General features: G+C 49.6%; 1 protein-coding gene across 6 annotated transcripts in view; it reads right to left on the reverse strand.

The window, feature by feature from the left end:
* Positions 1–19,606, reverse strand: part of ARID3B (AT-rich interaction domain 3B) — a 58,054-nt gene that overhangs the window by 7,635 nt on the left and 30,813 nt on the right. For all 6 annotated transcript variants that reach the window (XM_047074812.1, XM_047074814.1, XM_047074813.1 and 3 more), the window contains exons 3-5: positions 13,799–13,870; positions 13,523–13,595; positions 293–476 (exon numbers count right to left, since the gene is read on the reverse strand). In XM_047074812.1, the coding sequence (XP_046930768.1) occupies positions 293–476; positions 13,523–13,595; positions 13,799–13,870 (329 nt within the window). The remainder of the gene's footprint in view (positions 1–292; positions 477–13,522; positions 13,596–13,798; positions 13,871–19,606) is intronic.

Raw genomic sequence — 19,606 nt, forward strand, 5'->3', positions numbered from 1 at the left:
TCAGTTTTTGTTTTCTGAAAAATGGCATAACACCTACTTCACGGAGTTAATGGTGAGGCCCGAAAGAAAGAGAATGGCAAAGTAGCCTAGGAACATTCTTGGGAAATGGTGGCTCTCATCCTTACTTAGGTCTAGAGAGGGACTCCTCTCAGAAAGCTCCTGGCTGCGTTGGGAATTCCTCTCATCTTGCTCACTGTACAGTGGAATTTCCTTCCTTCCTTCCTCTCCTCTAGGTTAAAACATCCCTGTTCTCCAGCCTCAGCTTCCTTTCCCTAGGGCCCTGGCCACTCACTGGGTCCTCAGGGTAAAGGCGGCGCTGGTGATCGATGTGGGCAGGTTCAGGCCTTTGGTGATCTCCCGCCAGATTTTTTTGTTGATGATCTCCACCAGGCCCCCCTTCTCCGTCACCAGCTTATACAGCATATATAGGTCCAGGATCTGCTTGGCCATGATGGGGATTCGGTTGATGGGAGTCCCTGTGATTGTCCAAATAGAGAAACAGAGAGCTGTGTTATCAAGCAGAGAAAGAAGACATATCCATGTGCCCACCTTTTGCTGAGTTAGAAATATGTTCACGAATCTGCTTTACTCTGACTCCAACTCCCAAAGCTGGAAGCTATCAGACAGACTAGCTGCCAGTTCTCCTTGGGATGAGCAGACAGGTCCATCTCACAGGCTTTGTGGTCTTGCTTAAGACATTAGCCTTTCTGGGTATGTTTTCCCTTTATTTTTATTTTTTTGGCTACCAAGATGAGTCCAGATTTTTTCCGAATGATGTGGCCACTCACATTCCTCTCGAGCCTTCAGAAGCCACTCGGCTGTCCCACCACCCACCTGCACAGCTCCCTGGGTGTCTCTTTTGTAGCTCTACATGCACTTTATAACAGTGTTTTCATTTGCATACTGCCTGCTTCCCCCTCTCCTGTGGCAGGATGGAGAAATGTTTTCTCTCCTGTGTCCCCACCAAGTCAAAGGAGCCGCTGGACACACAAGTCTCCAGGGGGATAAAAAGCCACTCAATGGTTCTCTCCCCACTAATCACTCCACCCCCTCCCTGGCCTCTGCAAGAGGGAGGGTCAGAGCAGCTTCCGCCACTGGCCCCGAAGGGAAGTGAGAGGAGCCAGGGACTTGATTAGGAAACCTGGCACCAGGCAGGAAGGCCCACTAATGAGCACCAGGGGACGGCAGGGAGGGCGGGGCTGGGGTCCTTTCACAGGCGGCTGGGATGCTCGTCAGGAGGCGTGATGGATGACTGTCATTTGGCAGCCTCAGGATTAATGATCTGGAGGTCAGAGGGGAGAATTCCGCAGGGAAGGGTCACCGTCCAGGGCAGGGTATGAGACTTGTTGCCTTTTGATGGCAAACTCCTTTTACTGTACACAGGCTGCTCTCCTCTGCCTTGGCCCCCTCCCACTGCCCCAGTCTTGCTGAGGTCTCACTGCCTGCCTGGTGGACGGTGAGACAGCTTGATTTTCGAGAAGTGCTGTTTATTTCAGCTCTTCCTGCTTCTTTCCCCTCAAGGAATGCCATTTTCTTCCTAGCCCTGAAACACTGGCCTCATCAACTCTTTTACAGGATAATGCAAGCTAGAGGCACGAAGAGCAAACAGCCTGAGCATGAACATGTATGTGGAGCTGGATGGCAGCACCAGGCCTCTTTTCTAAGTGTGGGGAGGGGGCAGGAGGTCTGGAAGAACTTTTGTCTTGATCAGCTGGTCCTTAGAGGGTCAAAACAAAGGGGTCATAGTGTTAGATCCAAAGATTCACAGGTAAAATATGCAGAGGACTGTGGGGACACTGCCAAGACACATAGTTTGTGTTGGTTCACTTTTTCTCCCTGTGTTCTGGACAGTGAACCTGATTCCGGACGTAAACACGAGAGCCTGATATGGCAGAACTGGTCTCCTGGAAGGACAGGGCTAAGGTCCACGTCCTTCGGGAGGCCTGTCTGCCGAAGCACACTCATGGCCAGGCGAGTTCACACCCTCATGGCATCGCCCAGACTCTGGAAGGACCACTCCCAAGGCCCCCTCGCATTTGCAGAAGCTTCCTGGACATCTTCACAGTGACCCGTTCCCTTCCAAGTCAGAATGTTCACACTGAGCTTACCCTTATCCCCAAGCCAGCCTGTCCTCTCCCATCACTTCCTTTTCCTTCCAGCACCACCATCATCCTCTGAGGTCTTGGGCAGCACCGGCTCCTCTTCTCTCCCCTATCACCCCCCTTGAGGTTGTTAGGAGGCTCCACTGATCCTTCCTTAGAGGCACTTCTCAAACATATCTGCCCTCCCAGCCCACGGCGGCCTCTTTACCCATGCGCTCACCCTGAGCACGGCTGCCACCACGGCCCTGGCATCCTTGTTCAACACCTACAGACTCTTATGCCTGCCCATCCCGCCCCACAAGCCCAGTCTCATCACCTGGGGCCCCAACACCCCTTGAAAGGTTACCTACAAAGTATTTCAAGCATCCCAACGACTCACTCTCACTCATTAGATGGGTCCCCTCATGACACTCCCCAAACCAGGCCCATTTCTCCTCCATGGTTTGTTTGGTGCTCTCCCTCATCAAGCCTAACATGACCTGCCTCTGCTCAAGTCCTCTCCATAGTGGCCTTCAGGAAGAATCTTCTAGCTATCCTAGTTCACAGGGATTTCTTCTCTCTCTGAATTCCTGTTATGACGCCTACAAGTTCAGCAATACTTAGTCTCTGATCATTTTACGTATGTTCACTGGGTAGCCCAGGACGACTGTCAGCTCTGTGAAGGCAGAGACTGTTTCTCCTTCACCATCTCTTAAATGTTATAGTGTGTAGTAAGTTAAACTACTGTGCAGGTTGGAAAAAAAAAATGCTCCTCAGAGTCATAGCTACTAGCTCTGGGTTACCCAACTTGGAATCTCAGATGCATTTCCGTAATGCTTGCAGTGCGCCCGCCAGACCCGTCACCAGCATCAAGTCAGGTGTCTGAGGCCGACAACCCTCAACAGAAGTCACTGTCTCCTCTCAGGTCCCAGCGGGCTCATCAGGGTCACGACCCTTAGTAAACAAACTGGGGGAATGGAAGCCCAGGGTTGTTAAGGTCTTTGCGTCCAGGTCCCACGAAAAGTGGACAGGCAGCAGAAGGATGGATGGAGAGTTGGGGGGGTTGGTTTTGAGAAGGTAAAGAGACCATGAACACGCTCAGTGGGGTCAAAGAGAAGGGGCAGCATGTGTTAAAGAGTGGAGGGCAGCCAGGTCTGGGCCATACACAGACGGGTGCGGCTGAGTGTGTAACCAACCACGAGGCAGGGCTTGCCCAGCTGATGGGAGTGCTGTCCTCCAACCGTCACAGATGGGAGCTACGTATCTGGTTTTCGAAATCCATTTGCAAATGGCCTTCATAATTTACACGATTTTCATTACGATCTCCGATGCTGGTAAATCTTCAAACGTAAACAGTGTATTGTACTTTTGGACACGGTCATTTATGGAGGCAAGCCAGGAAAATGAAAAGTGACCAAGCTGTTTATACTGATTTTGTTTGAAGATGAGGTGTAGCTATGAACCATGAAAGGTTCTCAGGTGTAGCTCACACGGCCTCTGGAGTCTATTCCCTAGTCATCACTGGACTGTCTAGCCGTTTGACATGGCTTCTTTGAGAGACAACAACATTACAGATGTAGAAATTTCATGAAAAGTTAGCGTTTTGATAGTCACACAGAATGTGACTGCATGAGGCTGAGAACTGCTCAGGGCAGGGGAAACAGAGGTAGGTATAGGAGCTGAGGCGACAAGAAAGGGGCACAGTGGCATGTGAGGTCATAGGTCGTAAATCTAACCAAAAAGTGACCTCGTCCCAGCACCCTTGGGGAGAAAGCACAGGTCTGGGATACAGCTGGCACCCTGGTGCAGAGACGAGTGGGTAAGGGGGCAGGGTGCTATCTTCCCAGAGTCTGGCCCTCGGTGAAACTGCTGAAAATAGTTCCCAGGGTAGGAGGCACCCTGATACTGTCAGAAACAAAGCTGAGACTATTCTGAGTGCTAGCTGTAGAGGACGGTACGGTTTTCTCACATTGTCCAGACAATCCATACACAAAACCTGCGCTGGCTTCAAGACAAATGACAGAAACAGGACCCTCAGACTGGTCTGTCTCTGCAGGCTGCCCTGTGCTTAACGGACCCGGCAGCCATCTCCCTTGCCTCAAGGAGACTCAGCTATGAAGAGAGATGGGGGAAGGCCGTGTAGTGGAGTTTACCTTCTGAACAAGAAAGAGGACCAATATATCATACTGGGGAGTGGGGATGAGGGACTGACATACTCGGGTCTCAGTGTCTCCATCTGTGAAATGAGGAATTTGGGCTAGATGCCTTTCAGTCCTATGAGTCTATGAATAAAAACTGAAAACAAAAATGGATAGTTGTGATTATTGCCGAAGGGAGGGTGAGTTGGTTTTAGGAGCTTGCCTGAATTATGGAATAATGTTGCCAAGTGACTTTAGGTGGATGGTTTAGGAACTTGTCCTATGGAGGCCCCTGTGTGGCTAAGGACCACGGCCATACGCTCTTCCCCCAGCCTTGCAGGGAAGAGGGGTGTCTCTGGCTTGCTCTCTGGGCTGGATTATATCTTCCTCTAAGGAGGCTCTTCACCTGGAAGGTAACAGATCTCTGTCCACAATAAGAGCAAAAACAACCTGCAGAGAACCAGGAAGGAGGCAAACGGCCTTTGCAAGAGCACTTCGTGGGTCACTAGCGTTGGCCCTGCAGGAGGCTGAATCTCCACCCCCATCGGGCCTCCCAGAGGGGGCGTGAGCACCTGATGGGGAAGCCTGTGTACTGTCAGTCACTGCTATCAAAGCAGGAGCTAGGATTGAGGGTAATTAATCATGCTCCCTCTGACAGGAATCCAGGGCCTTATCTGTACCCCAAGAAATGCCGCTGGTCTCCAGTTCCCTCCTCAATAAAGGAGACTGACAGTTCCAACAAAGAGGGCCCTTATCAGATTTCAGCCAGGGAGCCTGAGGCAGCCCAAGGGACTACGCAGAAAAGGCTTTTATGAGGGCCAGGGACCCAGAGAGGCTGTGGGGCTCCCAGGGCTTTAACCCTTGGGTGGTGGGAACGCCGCTGGGGCACGGCACTAGCAAGGCCAAAGCTGTCATTGGGAACTTCCAGACACATGGAGCCAAAGAAAAGCTGCTCCCTGGTACTTCGCTCTCCTTCCTGCCACTCAAGACTGCGGAGATAGGGGGAAGGGGTAGGGGTGAGGGCGGAGGGAGGAGATGGCCTCCTTGGGCGCTGGAGACAAAGATGGGAGGTGGCACATCCACCCCACCACAGAAAATGGGCCTGTTCCAACGAAGACGAGACGCAGTCAGGGGCGGGGACCCCAGACAGTCACATGGCTGCCTTCCCGCCCGCTGATCAGGGGTGAGGGCCCAGGACCCAGGACGTGGCCCTGCCAAGGACCCTCGCTGTTTTTTCCTGGCTTTGAAAATGATCATTAATCATTTCCACTGCCTGTCAAGAGAGCCGGGCGGTCGACTGGAGAGCCTAAAAGAATTAAGGCCCGTGTTAAGCGGGGAGTGTGCATGGGCAGACAGACAGGCTTCCTGCCCATTCCTCTGCATATTCATTCCTTCTCTGGTCCTGCCGCCCAGGAACAGGCAAAGAAACGACGGGTGATTTTTCTCCCAACTTGTTTATGTAGAAAATACCTCACGCCAGGAGACGGGGCAGCCGTGTCTGGCAGCGTTCGGTGCAGTGTGTGGCTGACTGTCCCACATAACAGAGCAGAGGCAAGATGCTCAAGCGTCCCAGTACTGGACTGACAGGTATCTTTAAGCTCTACTTCTGGTTTCCCACCGAGTGGGTCCAGCAGATACACACCACAGTGCACTCATCTTACTACACAGCTCACTGGATTTCTGCTTCCGTGTACACCCCTGTAACCACTTCTCAGATCTAAATACAGAACATTTCCAGCACCCCAGAAAATTCTCATGCCCCTTCCCAATCAATACGCATTCCCCACCTCTTCTCTCCCAGGAGGTAGCCATCACCCTGACGTGTGTCACTACCACAGGTGACAGGCTTGAACTTCACATACATGTAATCACATAATATCTACCCTTGTGTGTCTGGCTTCTTTTCCTCAACATTAGGCCTATGAGATCCCTCCAGTGCGTACAGCAGTTCGTTCCTTTTTATTGCTGCGCACTATTCCACTATGTGACTATAGCACCATTTATCTGTCCATTCTACTGCTGATGGACATTGGGGTTCTTTCCAGTGTTTGGCTCTAACAAATGGTACTGCTCTGAATATTCTTGAGATGTCTTTCAGTGAACACAGCATTCATTTCTTTGGGAATACACCTACGAGTGGAATTACTGAATTACTGAATGACAGGGTTTGGCATATGCTCAGCTACAGTAAACACTACCAAATAAATTTCCAGAGTGGTTATGCCCATTTATATTGCCAGAAGCAATGCATGGGAGTACTGCAGGGACCACAACCTGAGAGGTTAAATGTTAAACTCCTCAACTTAAAAAAAAAAAAAAAAAAAAAAAAAAGTTTATTTATTTTAAGAGAGAGTACGCATGTGGGAGCAGGGGAGGGCCAAGGGGTCAGGGACAGGGAGAAAGGGAGAGAGAGAGAAAGAGAGAGAAAGAGAGAGAGAGAGAGAAAGAGAGAGAGAGAGAGAGGGAGGGAGAGAGGGAGAGAGAATCCCAAGCAGGCTCCACAAGCTATATCAGTGCAGAGCCTGACTCAGGGCTCGAACTCGCAAGCCGTGAGATCATGACCTGGGGCCAAAATCAAGACTCAGGATGCTTAACTGACTGAGCCACCCAGGTGTCCCAAACTCCTCACCCTTTTTGATACTCTAGCTCAGACTAATTGCTTTAGGTGAAGTTCAATGTGCAATGCTGTGTTCTACTATGGCTTGTAAGGTCAGGGCCGTGCTGTCTCCTTCGTTAAAAACTATGTTCAGGGGCGCCTGGGTGGCTCAGTCGGTCGGGCGTCCGACTTCGGCTCAGGTCATGATCTCGCAGTCCGTGAGTTCAAGCCCCGCATCGGGCTCTGTGCTGACGGCTCAGAGCCTGGAGCCTGTTTCGGATTCTGTGTCTCCCTCTCTCTCTGACTCTCCCCCCCCTTCATGCTCTGTCTCTCTCTGTCTCAAAAATACATAAACGTAAAAAAAAAAAATTAAAAAAAACAACAACTATGTTCAGAGAAGTTGGTCAAGGAGTTAGAAGGAGGTGGATCATCATGTCTTCTCTGCTTTCTCTGACTGCTGCTGACCAACAGACCTAGCTGGTGTCTCCAGGAGAGGGGGTGGAAAGTTGGCTGGGGAAAGGTACAAGAACTCAAGGACCTTTTGGCCTAGGCAGTTCATGACTGCCTTCTATTGCCAAACCATGCCACTGGCTTCTGAATACTCAGTAGATCTTCTCACCATGTAAGTGGACCAAATCCTTGCTTTAGACTATTCCTACACCAATCCTTGAATGAGGTACTAAATATTAGCTCACTTGGAACAAAGAAGGGCAAACTATCAACTCAGTTTTACCAAGTGCTAAAGTATAAGTAAAACATCTGGAGGGGAAGAGGCTGAATTGAATGACAAAATTGGGCTCTTCAAATTAATCATGCCTTCCAAAAACCAGGATCCCTTCCTATTATTAGGGATAACTGAGTAGATATAGGATATTAAATGACTATTTTAAATGGAAAAGAAGGGGGAAAAAACCCAGTATATTAATAGTTGGAACACCTGGGGAGAAAAAAAGATTTGGCTTCAAACAAAGGCCAATCATGAGACAAATATTTGCATTTTAGACTTTCATTTGGTGCTAAAGTTAGAAAACGAAGCCCCAAAGCCTATTTCATCTGACAGAGACACGTATTTTAGTCTATCAGGAAGAGTGTCCATGGCATAGACCATTTACTGCAAGTTACAAAGAATATATGAGAAACTGCTTCCACCAAAAGGCAGAGCGATATATGTCATGAACATTTCCTTGCCTGAGATGGATAGATAAGCACACAACAGAAGGAAAAACACTCAAATCGCACTTTGAGGCAGACCAAGCCCTTTTCCCACAGTAAATTCTTTGTATATACACATCAAAAACAGATTCAACAATCCATCTGGGAAAACCAAGGTCAGTTTGCAGCCTTGAACAGAACTAGTGGGGGGAGGAGGGCAGTCCTCCGGGTGAGGGCTTGACAAAGCTCGTCCTCTATGTGACTAAGCAGCTCATTTACCTGGTGTGCCCGGCTAGGGCAGGGAGAGCAGAGCCTTGTTCGGGGGTGCTCTGGGTGCGTATAAGATGCATTAGAGCTTCCCTCTCCCGTGCCCCCCACCCCCCCATCCTGCCTTGACAGATGGCAGCCTCTGTGCTACTGTGAATCGTCACATCTGCCCTTCCCTGAGAGGCGGGCCTTACCCTGAGATGAAGACCTCTCTCACGCGAACAGTCCTACCCCCGTGTTAATCAGCTAGATGCTGTCAGACCCTACCACACACTGGCCCGCGGAGGCAGACCAGCATTCTCTGTGGGGCTCAGAAGGCTGAAGGCAAGACAAAGCCTGCCCACTGCCTGAACAGGAAGCGACGGAGCTGCTGGCACAAGGGGCTGTTTCTCAAAGGCGCTGCAGGAGAGGGAAAGAGCACTGGCCTGGAGTTGGGGGACAAGTGCTAAGTCGGCTCTGTGACCTTAGGCAAGTCACTTAACCTGGTAACCTTTGCTCTCGCTACCCCTTAGAGCTAGAGCTGTGCAGAGCGGCAGATCAGAAAATGGGTTGAAAGGGGTCTATAAAACACATGGGATAATAAAAATAACAGCAAAATCATCCTCTTTCTCCTCTTTGATGACATATTTCTTTCTGTTTCACTACCTAGGGAACAAGCTTCTCTTCCTCACTGTCAGAGAATGCAACTGTTTATAAGCCCTTGCTTATCAGACTTCCAAATTAGTCCCCCTCCAGCCTACCTAGACTTCCCCCTGGAAAATCTAACACGGAATGAGATCTCAGAAACCATCCATAGTCAGTTCAATTAGCCAGAGAATTTTACTTACAATGATTTGGCTTTATTTTTTGCAAAGAAACGCATGTGTATTTTCTACACAGACATGTGTGTGTGTGTGCACGCAGCAGAAGGTAATAAGCAAGAAGGGGCATCAGAACTCTGAAATCTAACCCGTCTTTCCAGAGAAACATGGGTGGGGGTCAAGATCAAAAGCAACTTGTTTAATTCAATTTGGCTTGGGCATGGAAAGGGGAGAAGTACTTGTTTTTGGGGGGGTCCTCGGTATAGTTTTCTTTTTTAAATACTTAAAAAAAAAATTTAACATTTATTTCTTTTTGAGAGACAGAGAGAGACAGAGCGTGAGCAGGGGAGAGACAGAGAGAGGAGACACTGAATCCAAAGCAGGCTCCAGGCTCTGAGCTGCCAGCACAGAGCCCGACACGGGGCTCGTACTATGGACAGCAAAATCATGACCTGAGCCAAAGACGGACGCTTAACCAACTGAGCCACCCAGGCGCCCCCTCAGTATTGTTTTTACACAACTGTTTCGACAGAAAATTGCTATCTTTTTGGTCAGTGAGGGTGACCTGTTGTTGGTAATGCAAAAGACACAATCATGGACATGACACAAAACACAGAACTTGGAAGAAGCTTCCAGATTAACTCGAATTGAACCCTCACATTTCACACATAAGGAATCTGTGGCCCCCAGAAGGAGAATGCTTTGCTCCGGATCATGGAGATGGGTGGGACGCGAGCCTGGACCCGCACCCCGTCTACAGCTCTTTCCTCTGCCATGTGCCTGCCGACAGGGCCGCAGCGGCTATTTCCCAAGGCAGGCAGGAGACAGCCCGACAACGCGGCGCTGCCTCGGCCTCTTCTCAGGCTCCTTCTGGGGCAGCTTGTTCTGCTGGTGGGGGAGGGGACCATCGGCCCAGAAACCAAGGTGCCCGGAGCTGAAAGGCCCATCTGTGGCAGTCAATTCACCCGAACACGTTAACAAGCGAAGGAGACGCTGCACAAAGCAGCAGTTACGGCCTGGCCCCTCTGCCGCTGGACAGCCGTTTATCACCTGCAGCTGCACTCGCTGGGCAGCCTGCTGGGCGCTGCCTCCCTTGCAGCCCTGTCTGCTTCCCCTGCGGTGCGGCCTGCCGTGTCAAAGCTGCCCGGCCCCACTCACGGTCCAGGTGGGAGTCACCAAGCCTTTCAAACCCAGGCCGTCTTCAGCAGCTCCTGTGAAATCTATGTTTGTCCTTCCCCTTAGCCCTGGAGGAGGAGTCGCTGCCCTGCTGCCGGGATCTCTGAGGCTTTTCCTCCGACCCAGCTAACGATACCTGGCTCCTGAGTGCCCCAGACACTCCAATTTGGGAGTGACGAAACCAGTCACAAATGTCTAAGGGCCCTTGGTCTCACCACTGTGTGAAGAGGGAAGACGGCAAGCGTCACATGAGTAAAACTGTGATCTGCTCCGAGCCCTCTTGGGCCACACAATCTAGTTTACAGCCTTAGATGCTAGTTTTCCAGAGAGGAGACCACTGTGAGTTTAAAGGGAACAACCTCCATAATGTCTCTGTGCCTCATTCTCCCCTCTCTGCCCCCATCACCCCTGCTTGCCATGCACGGCAAGCTTCCTGAAGGCCCAGCTCTGGTGACGCGCCCCATGTTTTATGTCCACAGTCTAAAGTGCTAACTTCTCGGCCAGCCACGGCTCTTCACAATCTGGTGCCAGTTGACTCACCCAGGCCACGGACAATGAAGGATTCTTCCAGCTGTGCCTGGCCCACGGGTGCCACCACGCTTCTGCCTCCACCTGTGTGGGTCTTCCACCTGTTACCTCCAATCCGGTGGAGGTGCAGAGGCCTCCCCTGTACCCCAGCCCAGAACAGGGGCCCGGCACGCACTCTTCTGGCACTTGGCCACAGGAGGGGCGCCTGTGATATTGCCTGGCACAGGCCCCCACCACCCTCAGGTAGGGCTACAGGGAAGATGATTTCCATAAAGAATTTCTCTGTGAAGGAAATTTTAGAACTTCACCCTCTTTCCCATCCTTCTAGCAGTGGTTCTCAATGGGGAAGGCGTGGTTTTCTTCCCCAGGGGACATTTACAATATCTAGAAATATTTTTGGTTATCATGACTCGGGAGGGGGGGTGCCCCTATAGCAAAGGGCTGTCCAGTCCCCAAAGTAAATATGCTGAGGCTGAGAAACCTTGTATTTGGGTAACTAACAAATTGCAACATGGACTCCACTGTTTCCTCTCTTCGGGTGATGCCAGCAAACAGTGAAATACCTAACGTAAGTGGTAAGGACAGAAAAAGATTTGCCCAGGGGCGCCTGGGTGGCTCAGTCGGTTAAGCGCCCGACTTCGGCTCAGGTCATGATCTCCCGGACTGTGAGAGCCTGCGTCGGGCTCTGTGCGACAGCTTGGAGCCTGGAGCCTGCTCCGGATTCTGTGTCTCCCTGCTCCTTCCGCACTCATGCTCTGTCTCTTTCCCTCTCTCTCTCTCTCTCAAAAAATACACATTAAAAAAAAAGAAAGAAAGAAGAAAAAGATTTGCCCAGCCTGAATAACCATAAACTGACACGATCAAAGGGAGTCACTCACTCCGGCTTCGGGGTCCCTGAGAAATATCCTAGATGGCAGTGTGGCAGTCCCCTGTTTCAGGGTCCCTGAGAAATATCCTAGATGGCAGTGTGGCAGTCCCCAGCTGCCACAGCATGGCAGGCTTCTCAGCACACGCTGCTTTCTACTGCTGACTTCAGATTACAGGGCGGCTACCCAGAGCGGGGCAGCTCAGCCTTCCTGCGTGGGGCCAGCTAAGTGCGGAAAACCTGAGTTAGGACTGCTTGCACGGCAAACACATCTTGAGCACCTCCCTGTCTGGTCCTGTGTGAGCACCAGGGACACAAAGAAATGATAAAGTGGCTGTCCTCAAGGAGCTCCTAGTCTACTGGGGACACAGAGTAGTAAACAAATAATTTCCGACATTCACTCTTGGCGAGGATGATCTAACTTCCATTTTCCTTTAAAAATCCTTCTGGGAAGGGAGACAATAAAGTAGGAAAGAAAGCAGTGGAGCCACACTGCTGATTAAAATCTATATTGCTGTGGCAGCCCCTCTGAGACGAGATCAGCTCCTGGGTTTGCACCAGCTGGGCTTGTGGAGCTTGTAAATAATTAAAAGGTAATTGGAAGGGAGACCAAAGTATTAAGTGGATTTTTCGCTCTCAGGGCAACCAGGGAGTTTCACTGCTGCCAGTCACATTATCTTTGGGGATTATATTCTTGTTTTGCATTGGCACATGCAGCTCCAGATAGCAGCTGGGGGAGTAAACTGTGGGCTGCCTGGATGGCTCTGAGAGGCTTGGAGATGGGAGGACACGGAGACACCAAACTTCCTACTACCTCTGTAAGCAAACCAGCAGTAACATGCACGCTACTAGGACAGCAGTGAGGCTTTACAAGGTAAAGGAAGAGGAAGGAGGAGAGAGGGGGAAGGGTGTGCTGGGGGGTCGGGGGAGAAGAGGGAGAGAAAGGAGTTAACGCAGAACAGTACCTGCTGGGGGCTGCCATTATAGCTCAGCCTAAGATAAAGAGGAAGATTTCATTCCTGGGTCTCAATAAAGGAGCAGACACAGAAACCAAGAGATACACAACCAGACATAGGCAGGGTCCCAGGCAGGAGGCTGGTGGGAACAGCTGTGCTGTGTGGCTCTGTCCTGAGGGTGATGAAGGTGGAACTACACAGGTTGCTGAGGACCTTCTAGAGAGGCTGGCTTTCTGGCCATGCTTCCTGCGGGCTAACCTGGCTGGTGAACTCATTGCTATGACAGGACATAAAGCCAGGAAGTTGAGTCATTGGGCTCAAGACTCAGTCCCACCAGGGTCCAAAGTGGAGATGGCTGGGGTGGGGAGTGGGAGTGAGAAGGAGAGAAGGACAGAGAAGTGAGAAGGCGCATTATAAAGTAGGTGCCCATGCAGAGCACCCCAAACCAAGCCACGGGGTGCAAAAACCAGAGCCAATGGGTAAGAAAAAACGAGTTAGCCTTTCCTTTTCACAGATCATTTCAGACCCTCTCAACAAATCCTGAGGGACCTCTAGTCTTTTACTGGCCTTTCTCAGTGTCTGTAGGACTAGGTACACCAAGAGGAAACCTGACATACTAGTTTAAGTGATGCCCAAAGTTGCTATAAGGCTAAGAAAAAAGTACATTTGAATTTAAAATAACACCAGAGAGGCCGGTTAATCAGAAGAGAGCAACAAAAATAAGGCAGGACCAAATTTAGATGGATCATTCCATTTATTTTCTGCCAAGGCCCTCTCTGTCCTCTTCGATCTGGTTGTCGACTACTATGCTAGGGTCAGAACCACTCAGCAGTTAAGTGCCTCTTGTTCTCCTGGGCTAAGATGCCAGCACTCTGCAGGGAGAATGGCTAACAGTGACTTACACACAGTAAGCACTCAATTAATATTCACTGAGTTGAAAAACTGAGGAGACTGCACACTCACCCCTCTTCTGCATAAAGACGAAGAGGTCATCCAGGAACTCTTTCCTTTCCGGATCACCGTCCAGTTCATACAGCTGCAATCCCGGTCCCCCAGAAAAAAACACAATGAAAAATTCCGTCTAATGCAGGAAGATTTCCACCAGAGATACACAACCATCTATCTGTATGACTACAAATGTGACTCACGGGCCATTCCTGTCCTTATTCCTTGGGGATCAGATTTAACAACCCACTGCAGAGCTGCCCCATTCATTAGCACAAAGGAGACATTACAGACCTTGGCAAAATCTCGAGAGATCTCTCTTCCCCGGCCTCCGTCCGCATCATCACTCCAGGCCAAACCACCATTCTAAAGGAGAACAAAGCACAGAGTTCAGAAGGGCATAGGAGAGTGACGGAGGACAAGGCAATCTTTTAGGGCAAAGATGAAGACCCTGAGCAATTGTGCTATCTTGGCTCAGACTGTAAAAGACTCCTCAGGTAACCGCCTCTGCTGCTCTTACAGGGACATCTTCTTGTTCTTTCACTTTCAGTAATGGTTCCAAAGTAAGAGGGAGTCAGGTGGAAGAATCAGGTCCAGTTGTTGGAGGAGGGTGGGTGTTACTTATCCTTGATAATCCTAGAAGAGGAGGAGACAAAGGCCCAACTTTCTGAGAACCTGTTCATCCCTAGCTGATCCTCCCGAAGCCATCACTCTGAGCTGTCCCACTTTTCTTCAGGTTCTACACGGCATGTGTGTTTGTACACGGCATGTGTGTTTCTTCAGGTTCTACATGGCACGTTTGTATACTACACAGCACGCTGTAAAGCCACGTGACCACTCGAAGTGGAGGATAAAGGATCACAGATGGCAGGTCCTGAAGTTCTGGTCTCTCCACTAAACCTCACCACTGGAAGCTGGAAGTCTAGTGACCAGAACTCCCTAGTGATAGGACAGCCTTCAGAGTTTGACGTTATTCCCAAGGTATACAGACTGTGCCCCTAGGATGAAATTCATTTCCATTAGAGAAATAATGAAAACCTAATCCTAATTTAATTGATTGGGTTAAACCAACACCATTCAGCCAATTAGGAGGAAATAGCAAATACACCTTTGTTTATGTTCCTGGAACCTGCTTCCTGCCTTTATTCAGTTGGGTAACTCTTACTCCTTAGATTAGGCAACATATTCTGGGGGAAGCCTTCCCTTCACTCTCAGCTGCACTAAGTACTCTGGAAGAAATTGCTATACATTTTGAGCTTAGAATTTAACACACTTTGGAATTATCTATCATCCTCACCCTATCGTAAGCTCCTTGAAAGCAAAAGTTTCTCATCCATCTTTGTACCCCCAGCATAGAGCACACTGCTGGCACTTAACAGGCCCCGGCGAATGCCTGATGAACTAGAATCACTGCTAAAAGGCCTTAACTGGCTATTTGAGTCAATTAGGCACCTCTTCAAAAAATATACACACATACCATACAGAAGAGTCAAACAGGCCCTCTGCCAGTGGGGAATATGAAATGTCACAGAAGTCTACACTGGTCAGTGGAGGACCCAGTGGATGGGACTGGATGCACCAAGCCTGTCACTCTCTCATTTCTCCCCGAGGACTTCGGGCGCATGCGCAGGCACTGGGGCGTGTAAATGGTTGGGGACGGGCATCCGGGGATGGGGAGCAGGGGTTTCCCGGGAGGACATTCTTTGGACTGCATAGGGATCTCACTGTAAAACCTTGTCAGTCACATAAAAGCCTGGTCTAATTCCCTTCTTTTCTATCTTCCCCTCTAATCAAGCTTGCCCGAAAGCAGGAGGTATTATTTATTCAGTTATATTCTGGGACCATACTTTGCCTCCCCTACTCAAAGAGGGCCCTGAGATGTAGACCCACTTCCTGATAGCAGCAATTTAGTACACCGTGAGGTAACTATAACCAAGAAGAAGTGACACTCTGTCAGCTGAAATGAAACAGGCTACACCAAATTGTTTCCCTGCTTATCTCACAAAAGATGTGTGTAAGGAAGTGCTCAGTAAATGCTATCTGACTGTGCACTCATCATCTCCCCAGGCAGACGTTGTTAGAGATCTCTCTACAGCTCTTCGGCTCAGGGAAGCCAATAACCAAGCAGGAGAAACACTATTTAAAAAAAAAAAAAGCTAAGATTCACCCCCACATTGTAATTACAGTCAACAGAAATCTGGTATCATCTGGTGGGAACCAGCACAATGAATAATCAAGATGAATTATGCCTGTCAGGTCAGCAAACCCAGACAGAGTTACAGTCCCCCTTTCAAAAGATGCAGTAGGTTGCCCTAATGCCCAGTGATTTTGTTTGAGCCAGTAATTCCTGCTGGAAAGTCAATTATCCCGGGAGCCCCTATCGGCTGAAAGACATTTAATGGGGGATCATTGCCGCTTCTGTTATGTCAGCTGTTTACTGTGGCAGCTCAATTCCCAACTCTCTCCAGCTAGAGATCTGAAGCACAGGAGGATTTTTTCTCTATCAGTCACCAAGAGAGATGAAAACACAGTTTTTTGCTAATTACAATAACTTCCAGGCACTCAGAATGCTCACTCAGAAACTATTTAACACTCAGCTGGGTGAGGAGGACAGAATCCACAACCTAGAATTCAGACAGGGCTTTCCACAGCAGGAGAGGAGTGTAAAAACAAGCACATCAGTACAACCACTGTGTGACTACGTGTGAAAATAAACACCCAAGTGCGAGAGCTCAGCTCAGGAACAGAGGAGAAGGGTGGGGGCTGGGGGTTGTCATGACCCCTTGGCTTTCTCCAGCTCTGCTTAGACATCAGAACCCAAGTGGTGGGAGAATCAGACCTCGCACTAGCTGTGGCTCACTAAATATGAAACACTTGCAAATCTGCTTAGCTATGGGACTTTAGCCTAACACCCCTAGCTCAGTGACCACAGAAGACAGGGAAATTTGCCAGAACGGGACGGAAAGAGGACACTCAACTCTTTGGGCAATGTTACCATTTGACCCATTCCACAGATAGGAATTTTAGTGATGATTTAAAGAAAACACAGGAAGGGCACCTGGGTGGCTCAGTTGGTTAAGCATCCGACTCTTGGCTTAGGTCATGATCTCATGGTTTGTGGGATCGAGTCCCATGTTGGGCTCAGCGCTGACAGCAGGGAGCCTGCTTGGGATTCTCTCTCCCTGTCCCTCCTCTGCTCGCTCATGTGCAAGCATGCGTGTGTGCTCTCTCTCTCAATAAATAAACATTAAAAAAAAAAAAAAAAGAAAACACAGGGGAGTGGAGTTGTTTTCTTTTGTCCGAGGCTGGGATGGGTCATTACTTAATTTAAAATATTTAGTTGGGGCTGATGAGAAAATGTCCGCTCTCTTTGCATGACTCTCTTGGTCTTGGGGCAGTTAAACCCTACTTCACAAGATTTTCTGGCTGCAGTGAGAGTAATTCCTGGCTCTGCCCGCCCTTCACAGTCTAGCCTGAATGCTGTTCCTCCACGAAGACTCTCGCTTCTGCCCACCAGGCAGAATTGATGCCTTTCTCCTCTGGGCTATCACCGGATGTGCTGGTTACTCGTGTCCCGCCTACATCCCCAGTCTGTGTGTGTCCCCTCGAGTCTGTGCACATCCCATCAGGGTATCCCCAGCCTCTAGTACAGAGAAAGCATGGGCACGTTTACTGAAAGGCAGGAATGGGCTCCCCCATGGGACCTCCAACCCCACAACTCCTCTGTTCTCTCCTCCTTTCATGGGGAGGACCGCAGGCTTCAGCACTCTGATCAACTACTGTAAAAACATAGCTACTTCAAGCTGACGTGTGGGTTTCTTGGCCTCTCACCAGGCTGTGGGTGTGACTGCTCGAAGCCCAGCGATGACTTCTGTCTTGGATGCTGAGCATGGTGGGGAGGAGAGTGAGGAGTGGCAGAGGTGAGTGTGGGGAACACACATCCAAAAGGAACTAGCTCCACAGTTTAGGGGGGTCCCCGAGAAAAGCATTTCAGTTGAAGGGCCGCTGCATGCAAGGCAACCGGCCAGGGGAACAGGCTCTGTTACCATGAGGGCTGCAGGCAGTAGTGAGTGGTCACTTACTGCCATTTACAACCTTCCCAGCCTCTCCTACTTAAGACCTCTCTTAAAAGCTTTGATCTCACCAGGAGCTCACAGGAAACTGACAGTTTGTTCCCAAATACCCATCCAAGGCTAGCTGTGGTTGCTATATCCACATTCAGTTTATTTTTCCCAGGGAAGCACAGTGTCATGCCTTTAAATCCCTCAAAAATGGGAGTGGAAGAAGGCTGGGGGAAGGAAGGGAAGCTAATGTTTGGGCATCTTCTGTGCAGCGAGGACTGGGCCAGGGGCTTAACAAGCATTTTCTCACTGAATTGTATGATATAGGGGTAGTGATTTTAGAGATGGGAAAACAGTGGCTCAAAGAGAGCAAGCTGCTTAAGTGGCCCAGGGTCTCAGAGCTTCCCAGTGGCAGTGCCAACATGCAGGTCTGGCTCTCTTTGTCACGCCGTCCTGCCTTGTGGGTGGAAGAAACAGCAGAGAGTGTTCCGGGTGTGACATCGGGAAAGGAGAGAGGGAGGAGAAGAAGAAGAAAATCCTCTGGTCACAGAATGCCTACACTGCCAAGTCATGGCCTTTTTAGTCCCAGATTCATCTCCTAGGTTTCACCTGGCAAGTGCAGCCAACCAAGAAACTAGCCCTCAGGCATCACCTGCCCGGGGGACTTATCTGGGGGTACTGGGATAAGAACTGCTAACCTTTCATCACTACCTCCAAAACAGAACATCCTGGGTAGGAAGGGACCCATCTTCCCCCAGGGGACAGGACACCAGGGGAAAGAGAAAGAGAGATAAGCAGGTTACGCCTCAGAGGGCGGCAGAATATGGCACCTAGCACTGTGAACGTGCACATAAAAGGCCTTCAAACAATAATGAATCAAAGTCTAACCTGACTGCTCCTCAATTAAAACAGTGCTTCCCCAACACTTCAACCTGGAAGATCCAGAAGACAGAGGGATAATGTATTCACTCTTTGAAAATCTAAAAGGCTGCCTTGGAGAAGAGGACGCAAGGTGTTGTTGTTGTTTTTCTTTTCCTTTTTTCCATAAAGCCCCAGAGGGCAGAACTAGAGTTACGGGGCAGAAATTACCCAGGTGGACAGAAGAAGGACTTCTCTAGCAATCAGAACTGCCCAGTAACGGAGGGGGCCTTCTCAGGAGGTGGGCAGCTTCCTGTCCTGGGATGGCCATCTGTCTGGGACGTCACGCTGTGGAATCCAACATGGGACAGGGCTGGATGAGAGGGCCTCTAGGGGCCCTTTCTGTCCCGAGCAGCAAAGACCCTATGACAAACTCATTCAACACTGATTTCCTGAGAACCCACCTCAGGGAGAGCATTGTGCAAGCTGCTGAGAATACCCCTACTCCCCCAAAAGTGATTCTCCCTGCTGGGAGTTTTACCATGGAGTTCGAAAAACAAGCTGGACACACAGAGCACTGAACAGAGCAAGTCAAAGTACCAAAACACAAAGTGCCCAGGAGGTGGAAGAAAGGAGAGCTCCTCAGAGGTGGAGATAAAGCCGGCATGGAAGAATGGGTTGAGGGGAGATTTACAGTGTAAATGAGCACAGAGTGGGGGGATAAACAAGGCATGTTTTGGCAGGGAGGATTCAAGTCTGAATAGTTGAGGTGGGAACAGGCTGTGAAATGCCTTGAATACCAGGAGGAAATTTAAACTCTGAACTGTGAACAGGAGGGAGGCAGTGATGTTTTCTGAGCAGAAAATAAATGATTAAACCAGTGTTTTAGAAGATTTTAATGGCCTACTTTGGTTGGGAAAAAATAGAAATCTAAAAATGTATGTAGACACCTAATCGGGTTGAGACTATGCGGGATTTTCACTTTTCAATTTTTCATTATATCATCCCCGTACGAACATGTGATCACCTAGGATATGCTAGAAACTGTGTAAAGTTCTGAGGCAAAAAGAGCAAGACAGTTAGGAGCCTCTGACCTCCTGGAGCTTGCAGTCTAATGGAGAGGGAGAGATGATTAAAAAAACAATTGTTTATTTTTTCTAGATTAACTTTTGAATGATGTGTC

Source organism: Lynx rufus, unplaced genomic scaffold, assembly GCF_022079265.1.
Source record: "Lynx rufus isolate CCGP_SWC_20201006 ecotype Redwood Valley unplaced genomic scaffold, mLynRuf1.p SCAF_13, whole genome shotgun sequence".
Taxonomy (NCBI): Eukaryota; Metazoa; Chordata; class Mammalia; order Carnivora; family Felidae; genus Lynx; species Lynx rufus.